The sequence below is a fragment of the Rhinichthys klamathensis genome, unplaced genomic scaffold (assembly GCF_029890125.1).
Source record: "Rhinichthys klamathensis goyatoka isolate OS25496 unplaced genomic scaffold, OSU_Roscu_1.1 h1tg000058l_1, whole genome shotgun sequence".
Lineage (NCBI taxonomy): Eukaryota > Metazoa > Chordata > Actinopteri > Cypriniformes > Leuciscidae > Rhinichthys > Rhinichthys klamathensis.
The window spans coordinates 1,347,942-1,359,099 of NW_026606603.1; the positions used below are offsets into that span (position 1 = coordinate 1,347,942).

The following is an 11,158-nucleotide window of genomic DNA, read 5'->3' on the forward strand; positions in this document are numbered from 1 at the left end:
AACTGATATGTAACCGAAACCCCTTTAAAACAACAATGAATAGTATTTAACATGTAATTTTGATTGGCATTTCAGATGGATGGAGAAAACTGAACTGGAATGATATATGTAAGGGATAATGTGTAAGGGACATTATCCCGCTTATTACATGGCTACATACCAAATATATCAATAATTTGACTCAAAATATTGATTTAAAAAGGTTTATTGATTTAAAAATGATTGTATTGCTTCCGCTAAAGAAAATAGCGTTTAGCGCTACGTCTCTACGGTTAGAATCCATTGCAACGCTCTGTTTTTCATGGCAACGGTGTGTTATACTTAGCAGCGGTCTGTTTTCAAGAAACAACAGACCGCATTCTACATTAGAATTCAACCAAGCCATGTAATAAATTTATATATATATATATATATATATTTATATAATTACATATTATGCAATTCAATAACATTAAGTTGAAACAATTAAGGAAATAATATTAAAAAGAAAGAAAATAGGTTATTTTTACATTACCATTCCCGCCCTCTTTCTCTGTGTTGGCAAGTAGAATACAGTGGGAGGGATGGTGACAGGAGTGCTCACAGTAGAATCTGAGTGTTCACTGTAGAAAAGAAATTATTACAAGTAGACATGGTCAGAGTGGAAATTAGCAATAAGAGTGAAGAAGGGCTGAGAGCAGATGTGCCACACAAGACAGAGAGCGATGTGGAAGCTTTTGGATGGGTTGGGTCTTAAAAGAGCCATTGGGCTTGATATTGTAGAGAGCTGATGGAGTTTGATATTGTAGAGAGCTGATGGAGCAGGACTAAGTAATTTGTGACAAATCCTGCAAGAAAGGACAAAAGAGAATTTTATTAAATCACATGATGAACTATAAAAACACTGACAACCAATCAGGATCTATCCAACTTTAACCGTTTGTTGTGGATGTTAAAATAGTTATCATTATAGTTATTGTTATTGGTGTGATGAACGAACTTAAAGGGTTAGTTCACCCAAAAATGACAATTCTGTCAGTAATTACTCACTCTCATGTTGTTCCAAGTTCCAACCCCGTAAGACTTTCGTCAATCAACCATAAGTTTATCAAGCCACAAGAATACTTTTTGTGTGCAAAAACAAGCAAAAATAATGACTTTATTTAATTCTTCATTTTCTTCTGTGTGGGCCTCTGAGTGAGCCACGTAGTGTAACAGCGCAGCGCTTCTGTGTTGTACGTCACACGCATCACACACATGACCTGCGTCGGCCAATAGCGAGCCTACGTTCTGACGTACAACACAGAAGCGCTGCGCTGTTACACTACGTAAACTCACTCAGAGGCCCACAGAGAAGAAAATGAAGAGTTAAATGAGTCGTTATTTTTGCGCACAAAAAGTATTCTCGTCGCTGGATAAACTCAAGGTTGAGCCACTGTAGTCACTTGGACTATTTTAAACATTGTCTTTTCTAACTTTCTAGGCTGGCAAGTTTCGATCCCTTAGCTTCTATGGAGGAGTGAGACAGCTCTCAGATTTAATCAAAAATATCTTAATTTGTGTTCTGAAGATGAATGAAAGTCTTACGGGTTGGAACAACATGAGGGTGAGCAATTACTGACAGAATTTTCATTTTTGGGTGAACTAATTGTTTAAGTGATCTGATTAGGACAAGTTCTTTGAAGATCTGATGTGTCACGTAACTTGTTAAACTAGCATTTCCAGACTCTTGCTTCTTAAACAGATGTGGTCAATAAAAATCAACATGTGGAAAAATATCATGTACTGTTGGTACGAGAAGAGACGGCGCCAATATGTAAAGGTTAATAAAGAATACAATGGACTTGATATGAACTTTCTGATATAAACGGTCCAACTACTTACAATCTGCAAGAGAGTTGAGGCAATGGCCAATGACAGCAGCTGGAGTAAAAGTCATAGAATTTTGTACGAGTGCACTTGCATAATATCATATGAATTTGCTGACTTGGTCAATTGTATGACCTATTACTACATCAACATGACGCTTTATTGTGGGTTCTTACTGATGGGGTAGTGTAGTATGTAAAACAAAGTTTAAGAAACATCAAATGCTGTGCAAAATGTAACTGCAGTAATATTCAATCAAGGGTTAAGACCAACACAGACATACCATTGGAAACATTTGCCTTTGCCGCTTTTTTCCATCTCCATAAACACACAAGATGGCCGAATTCATCCCTCTCCACGAAGACAGGTTTAACAAGCCCTTGACAGCACTTCCTTTTCAGCTGAAACAAAGAGAAATATATACATGTTGAGACAGTGTGTTAAAAACTATCCGTGACCAAATTATTTGAGAGGAAGGACTTTAAGGAAAGTTAATAAAACATAAAATAAGGATACATTCATTAAAGCAAATCAGCTATAACTAAATGTGTTCAACATTACCTAATTTGAAGGACCTGTTCAGCCTCCCTGGCAGCTTCTTCAAGATCAGCACTGGGAGCTTTGAGTTCAAGTTCCCTGTTAATAGCAGCTTTCTGACAGAATTGATCAAATTTTGATTTTTAAAAATATTCCATGATGAAGAAGAGAAAGAAAGAGAGCAAAAAAAATGTGTAAATTAATTACAGTTAAAAAAAACTGAGAGAGAGAGAGAGAGAGAGAGAGAGAGAGAGAGAGAGAGAGAGAGAGAGAGAGAGAGAGAGAGAGAGAGAGAGAGAGAGAGAGAGAGAGAGAGAGAGAGAGAGAGAGAGAGACAGACAGAAAGTGAGTTTTTGCGAGAGATGGCCTCTTAAAAGAGCTGTTGGATTACAGGTTGTTGTGGGAGATGGAGATGGAGGAGTATGTGATCTGAAGTAACTGCAAGACAGAAAAAGAATATTGATTTACAATTACATTACAAAAAGGTATTAAAGGCATGGCCAGTGTTGTGATTATTGTGGTAAAACCATGGCAAGTGTTGTGTAACTGTTTCAACTATAAACACCACAGTAAAACTATGGTTACTGTGGTAAAACCATGGCAAGTGTTGTGTTACTGTTTCAACTACAAACACCACAGTAAAACTATGGTTACTGTAGTAAAACCATGGCAAGTGATTTGTTACTGTTTCAACTACAAATACCACAGTAAAACGACAGTTACTCTGGTAAAACCATGGTAAGTGCTGTGGTTACTCATGTGCTCTAACTACAAATAGTAGACAGTAAAAACAGTTATTGTGGTAAAAGCATGCAAGTTACTGTGCTTTAACTACAAATACCACAGTAAATTTAACGTTACAGTTACTGTGTTAAATCCAAGGTATGTGTTGTGGTACTTTGCTTTAACTACAAATACCACAGTAAAACCACAGTCTTAAAAGCATGGCGTTGTCTTATTTAACTAAAAATACCACAGTAAAACTAATTACTATGGTAAAAATGTATGGGCACTGTGCTTTAACTAGCAGGATCGAGCTAATATACTGTGGTAAAATCACATTCATTTAGTGGCAATCGCAACCCATTTGTAAAGAAAAAACATCAAACTACACTTATACTTACACATGAATTGCCGACAGTCACAACGATACATTAAATAGATCTTTAAATAAAATAAAACAGATATTGATTACGGCGGTCAGGGACATTCTTTTTCTTGCCGCATTTTGTTTTTATTGGTAACGACAGTCAAAGGTCATTTGATGACGACACACCCGATAAACGAGACTGTCATATATAAGACTGCTAGAGGGCGCTTCATTTTAAAACGCCACTATAGGTCGTAATACGCTGCATGTACAAACGACATATGGGGTCGTTTTTCGGAGGAGGACAGTCTCAATAAATCTTAGGTAAATCTTAAAAGCTCAATATAAGCCTCCTCTTTAAATTATTTGTATTGTGTTTTATTAGTGACACATTTGGGATATATTCCCAAACTTTCTGTAAAAACAGTATGATAATTAACTGCACAATTACTAGAAATTTTTACATTTGATATTATACAATTTGCAAGCACAATTTGAAAAATAAATAAATAAGTGGAACTGTGAACCAATTTTGTATTATATATATTATGTCATTGCATTCTTGTGGCTCAGTAACACACCTGAATGAAAGGGTCATTAGTATGCAGCCCCATTATGCGCTCATTATGCGGGCCCATTGTCTTCTCAGGTGTGAATCACAGCAGGTCACACCCCTGCGCATATTGCCTTTCCAAACAAAAAGTGTCATTTTTAAATTTAAACCAATCTATTGTTTTATGTGAATGATAAGGCAGGATGATTTTCAGATCAATTTGAAGAAAAAACTCTAGGCGACAACATCCATTAGTCAAAAGTCTTGTGGACACATATTTAGTATGTGTTTTTTGGCCTTATTTCAGAAACTTTAAGTTTTAGTTTTTTCAATAACCACGCATAAACAATATTCTCTCAAAAATACAAAAATGTACATGCATGTTGATAACATATTATGGTAGCCCTGTTTGTGCTAAATAGAGTGTAATTACACCTTTGCCATTAATATGTTTATAAGCAACTGAAAAAAGCACAAATGTCAGAGTATGTCAAAACATCTCAAGGACCCCAAAAACACCTTAGACCCCAGAGGGTTAAAGACAAAAGGTGAGAGTCTCAGTAATCTGACTCATTTAATTTACAGTAGAGAGAACAGGACTGGCAGGGATCTCTTGCTAGAAACTTTGCTTAACAGCTAATATCATCATCATCATAACCTTAAATGCTAAATTCAATGTACACTACCTTAGTTTTTCATGTTATGTTATGTAAGGACATAAGATCAGCAGATCTTAAACAGATTAAATCAATTAATCAATCCGCATTTGAAAAGATTGATTGATTAATTGATTGATCAGCAGATCTTAAACAGATTCTTAAATTTGTAATCCCACACTTCCCCACCAAAAGATATGAATATAAAAAGTTAATAAAAAAAAAAGCTGCTACAAGGCTAAAGCTTGCCTTAGGGTTGGCAAACTAGCTGAAAAAAATCGTGCTCTCAACCACATGTGAGCCTTGGCTCAAACTAGAAAAAATGGAGAGAAGTTAGTGGGTCTGGTACAAATTAATTAAACTGTACAAATAATCAATCACTCATTCAACATAAGAGAAAAAAAGAAAACAAAATACCATAAATGACTTGTAGATAGAGGACGCACTCCGAAATCAACCTAAATGTTCAATTCAAACAGGTCAAACCAAAACCACAAAACAGAGATAACAAAATGAAAACACAATCATAATATAATTAGACAAAAAGTAAACCAAGTTAAAGAAAAACAGCAGCGCAACCCTTTGATATCCACCGCATGAGCTGTGGAAGGCGGCAAAACGAAACATAATCAGAAAAACTCTCATCTATTTAATTTAAAACAATAACCAAATCATACATAGGCCTACTCAACTCCACGGATCAACGAACAACAGGATGTTCAAATGCCTTCGCAAATGTTCCACTCAAAACAGACAGTAGGGCTTGGGTGCCACGTTGCATTCTGGGACGTGGCGGCCATGTTGATGGCCTCACGAATGTAAATATACAGCAAGGCGAACGAGGAGAAGAAGCAAAGTTGGGAGAAAGACAAGAAAGAAAAAAGATGTTAAAATCCCTAAAAGGATGTGGAATTTACCGAGATAAGTTAAATAGGGAAGCCAGGAACCGGTATGTGGACAAAATCGGCACTATTAACGATTTGGATCCATATGAAATTTCCAACATATGGCGCTTTTCCACTGCTGGTACGGCTCAGTACGGTTCGGCTCGCTTCACTTTTCCACTGCGTGGTCCGACTCGGCTCGGCACGGCTCGGTTCGCTTTAGCACGGTTTGCTCTTCCACTGCAGTTAGTACCGCTTCAAAGTGGGTGGGATTATAGTCTGACCGTTATAGTTTATCCACTCCTCGGCAACCAACGAGACGAACGTCTGCACTTCGTCCACTGACCACGATTCAGCCTCTTCTTTTTTGGAAGTTTTCTTTCTTTCTTTTTTCGTCAAGCAAGTAGTTTTAAAGCAGGTGCTACAGCGCTGGCTGTTACAGGCTATTTAAATCTAGCGGGTTTGATGTCTCGCAAATACAATGACGCTGGTAGTGACGATTCTGTCTGACCAATCAGTGATCTGCAGTGTGTTCACGTCACATTTTAATATCGGTACAGTACCTTGTTTGTGGTGTGAAATAGTAACGCCAAATTAATCAAATTAAGACACACGACTGAGAGGGTGTACATCTACAAACAGTGCTCAGTAGTCCGAGTAGCAGTAAAGGAGGCAATCAACATGGCGGCCACGCCGAGTAATGACGTCACGACGCCCAAGCCCTATAGAAAGTTTAACTGAGCTTAACAAGAACATAACATTGCGATAGCCTTCATACCTAAAAGCTTTCATCGAGTGCTTGACCCGTCTCCCAGGAGACTTTAACAGGAACGGCTCCAGTGACAACTTCAAAATGAAATAAGACAAACCAATTCTATAAACACCGAAACAAACGATACTGGGCATAACAAATCAGCCACCTACCTCAAGTCAACTACGGAACAGGAAGAAGGGCGGGCGTGACACAGCCTACGTTCTAACGTTTCCTTCACACGCATTTAAATAGACAGTCCCTAATTATTATAATTACGCATTCCCATAAAAGGATAACAAAATTAAGCGGAAATCCCACACTATTACACCAGTAAAGTTCTATCCATGTAAACTCGTGATAAAGCAGTATTACTTAAACGACAAGGGAAGGATGTAATTGAAAAAGTTTTTTTTATCTGTGTACATGTGTAATGGTAACCCGTAATGGGCTCCAAAAAATGTGTGGCCACATTAATAGTAGTGGTTCAATCTTCAGCTGGCTGGCAGGAGCCGCTACTGGCATGTCACGTGACCTGTCAGTGGCTGGCTAGTTGTTTCTGGCAGTCTGCCTTTGCCAAATTTCAGAAACCATTGATTTTTGATGACCAGCCGCGGCTGATCTGCGAGTATAACCTGTTGCCTGACACCCTCGCTGCACGGAAATAATTTGTTTTCTTATTAAGAATATAATCTCATGCATCTATTCATTATAATTGATGTTTTGGGGACTGTTATGATCACACTGGCAGCTACTGACGCTTTGCTGGACGCTCATCCAGATCAGCCGCGGCTGACTCCATGAGCGTCGAGCAAAGTGTCAGTAAGCTGCCAGTGTGATCACGGCCATTTGACTGGTTTAATTGGGATAACAGTCCCCAAAACATCAATTATACTAAAGAATGGATGAATGAGATTATATTCTTAAAAAGAAAACAAATTATTTCCTTGCAGCGAGAGTGTCAGGCAACGCGTTATACTCGCTGATCAACCGCGGCTGACTCCATGAGCGTCGAGCAAAGCGTCAGTAAGCTCCCAGTCTGATCATGGCCATTTGACTGGTTTAATTGGGATAACCGTCCCCAAAACATCAATCATAACAAAGAACATAATCATATCAACAGTTGCATAATAAATTAGCTAGAAAGGGAGGAACACAAAACACAAAAACTGCCAATAATCACTGGTTTCTGAAACTTGGCAAAGGCAGACCACTGACAGGTCACGTGACATGCCAGTGGCGGCTCCTGAAATATTTTCCAAGCACATATTCTTCTCGTTCTGACACTTCTTAGTTCATGTACATCTCCTCGTGGTTCTGATATTCACCGCTAGCTAAATCACATGACAGGTTGTAACACTACACATTGTTCACCTGTAGGTGTCGCTATTACCAATTTAGGCAAGGCAAGTTTATTCATTTAGCACATTTCATACACAATGGTAATTCAAAGTGCTTTACTAGAAGAAATTATTATAATTAAAACAGTTTAGAATAAAGAAATTAAAATAATCAAAATAAATAAGAATCATTAAATCAGTTTAGAATAAAAAAATTAAAAATAATATATATATATAAAATACAGTACAAACAGTCGGACAAACAGTGGCACAGTGCTCATTCAGTAAATGCATAGCTAAACAGATGACTACTGTAGGAGCACATCTGATCTCTGGAAGCTGGTTCCAGCATAATAGCTAAAAGCAGACTCTCAGTGCTTAGAGTGAAAGCTGCAACTGTCTTATGGTCTTTTTAGGAAGGCCAGTGAGGAGTCCATTACAGTAATCCACCCTGCTGGTGATGAAAGCATGAACAAGTTTCTCTAAGTCTTGACTGGAAACAAAGCATCTAATTCTTGCAATATTTTTCAGATGATAGTATGCTGATTTAGTTATTGCTTTGACATGACTACTGAAACTAAGGTCTGACTCTAGAGACACACCAAGATTCCTGACTTGATTTTTAGTTGTTAGACCCCTAGCGTCAAGGTATGCATTCACCTTGAGAACTTCATCTTTGTTTCCAAACGCAATGACTTCAGTTTTGTCTTTGTTTAACTGAAGAAAGTTTTGGCACATCCAACTGTTTACTTCATCAATGCATTGGCACAGGGAGTCAATGGGGCTGTAGTCGTTAGGCGATAGGGCTAAGTAGAGCTGTTTGTCGTCTGCATAGCTGTGGTAAGAGATTCGGTTCTTTCTCATTATTTGGCTCATTGGGAGCATAAACAAATTTGCTCCCAATGAGTAAATATGTATACAATATATGTAAATATGTATACAGTAAATATGTGTACAAATACATATTTACTGCGATACTCAAATACAATTTCCAAATAAACATTTATAATACATTACACAACATTCGTTATTAACAAAATAGCTTACCTTTTCATAAATAAATAACTGAAATATTTAGAAAGAAAATACACCTTTATCTGTGACAGCTACACAGAATGTGTTCACTCTTCACTCCTTTCATATCTGCTTATTGCTTTTTTAAAATTAATTTCTAGTTAATTTAATTACTGAAATAAATAATATGTGATTACAAAAACAAAAAATTCTGAACTTTGATTAAAAAAAAATACTTGTTTAATGTATTTTATAGTGTTTAAATATATATATCCACAAAAACATACATCACAAGAGCAGTTAGCCACCTCCAGGAAAATGAATGGGTCTCTATGGGCCTCTGCTGGATGTATATGGTAATTACTTTTTTTTTTCCACAAATTATAGTCATTAATTTTGATCATCACTAAAGTGTTTTTTTTTTTTTTCATAAAAAGTAATATTTCATATGCATACTAATGGTGTAGTTGAGGAGTTTTGTAAAAAATAGTACTTCATATCCCCCAAAACACAGCATAGTTGAGATGAGTATAGATGAGACGCAAACAAAGAAAATGATAGCCCTATATAATTTGTATTATTAAAACGTTTATTTTTTATAAAATCGCTCTATAAATGTTTGCCATATTGACCCCTAAACACCAAGCCAGGACACAGGAGACAAACACAGTATGACGGTTAAATCCTCAATGTGTGTCTTATAGACCTCTAATGTAAGTATATTTACTGTAAACACATTCTGCATTGTTTTACAAATGAATGGATAAGCAACATTCACACGCCACTGATGCTTCCAATACAGATAAACTGAAATTACTGCTATAATTCCTCATTATATTGTCATCTGTGTCCACAGGGTTGGAGTTTGTGCAGAAGTTTGCAGGTAGAGTGTGACTGACACCATTTTCTTCAATACACCAATACTTTTTATAATCTGCATTATATAGGCTACTTTACATCTGAAAATGTTTGTTCTGAAGTTGATTGATAATGTCTGATCTCTCTCAGTGGATGTGACTCTGGATCCTGATACAGCGAATCCATATCTCATCCTGTCTGATGATGGAAAACAAGTTAGTGATGGAGACATTGAGCAGGACGTCCCAGAAAACCCAAAGAGATTTGATGAGTGTTGTTGTGTTCTGGCAAAGCAGGGATTCAGTTCAGGGAGATTTTACTATGAGGTGCAGGTGACGGGAAAGACTCAGTGGAGGTTAGGAGTGGTCAGAGAATCCATTAACAGGAAGGGGGACAGCAGTATCCCGAGTCCTGAGAATGGATACTGGGTTCTGGGTCTGAATGAGAATGAGGATGATGAGAATGAGAATGAGGATAAGAGTGAGAATGAGAATAAGGATGAGAATGAGGATGAGGATGTGGATGAGATTGAGAATGAGAATGAGGATGTATATGTAGTTCTTGATAGTCCATTGGTTATTTTCCCTCTGAGAGTGAAACCTGAGAAGGTTGGTGTGTTTGTGGATTATGAGGAGGGTCTGGTCTCTTTTTATGACGTGAAGTCCAGATCTCATATCTACTCTTTCACTGGTCAGACTTTCAGTGAGAAACTCTATCCGTATTTTAACCCATGCGATAATGATGCAGGTAAAAACTCAAACCCACTGATCATCACCCCTGTCAGTTAAAATAAAAAATAAAAAAAAGATAATAATAATAATAATAATCTGAAAAGATTGCTGTTTTTTTGAAAAAGTAAATAAAAGTTTGATAGACAAAAAGTGCAAAAAAAAAACTATATATAACTTTATAAACAAATATTTGCAGGCCCTCAAAAAAAAAAAAACATCAACTATAATTAAATATTTGTGATGTTGTGTGAAAAAACGTGTGGTCACGCTTTAGATTAGGGTCCAACTCTTACTATTAAGAACTTTTGCCTCAATAAGCTCCTAATTACTGTTTATTAATAAGTAGTACGTTGTTAAGTTTAGGTATTGGGTGGATTAAGGCATTAATATGTGCTTTATAAGTACTAATAAACAGCTAATATCCTGGTAATAAGAAACTTTAATAGTGAGAATTGGACCCTAAACTAAAGTTTAACCAAATATTTAACCACGGCTACATTTGATTGGCCAATTTATCACAAGTCTATTAATCAACAGAAAGATTTGTTTGCTTTTTAAATCCACTATAACATGTTACATATGATTTAATAATATATGGTCAAATTCTACATAATATACAGAATTTTCAAACTTTCCAGAGTTTCTACATGTTATTTTATAAGGAAATTTCTCTCTCTCCTCTCCAGCTGTTAACATTGAACTATTTGTGAAATATTGTGATTTTTGGTTTATGTTTTAATAACTGCAGCATCTGAATAAAGACAAATGTTCAATTCTATAACTGTGATTTCTTGTAAACTAAACAGCTTGGTAATTATTATGCAAATACACTATCATGTAGAGTGTTGTCTAGAGGCGTTAGGAAGGAAGTACAATGGAGTAGTTTTCCGAATGCC

The 11,158-nt window shown here is 36.6% G+C and overlaps 1 protein-coding gene across 1 annotated transcript in view; it reads left to right on the forward strand.

Moving 5' to 3' along the window:
* The window catches only part of LOC130083771 (E3 ubiquitin-protein ligase TRIM39-like), a 33,553-nt gene extending 23,234 nt beyond the window's left edge, over nt 1-10,319 (forward strand). The window contains exons 6-8 of the mRNA XM_056248777.1: nt 9,530-9,556; nt 9,682-9,959; nt 10,047-10,319. Coding sequence (XP_056104752.1) covers nt 9,530-9,556; nt 9,682-9,959; nt 10,047-10,319 — 578 coding nt within the window. The remainder of the gene's footprint in view (nt 1-9,529; nt 9,557-9,681; nt 9,960-10,046) is intronic.
* Nucleotides 10,320-11,158: the final 839 nt, after the last annotated feature.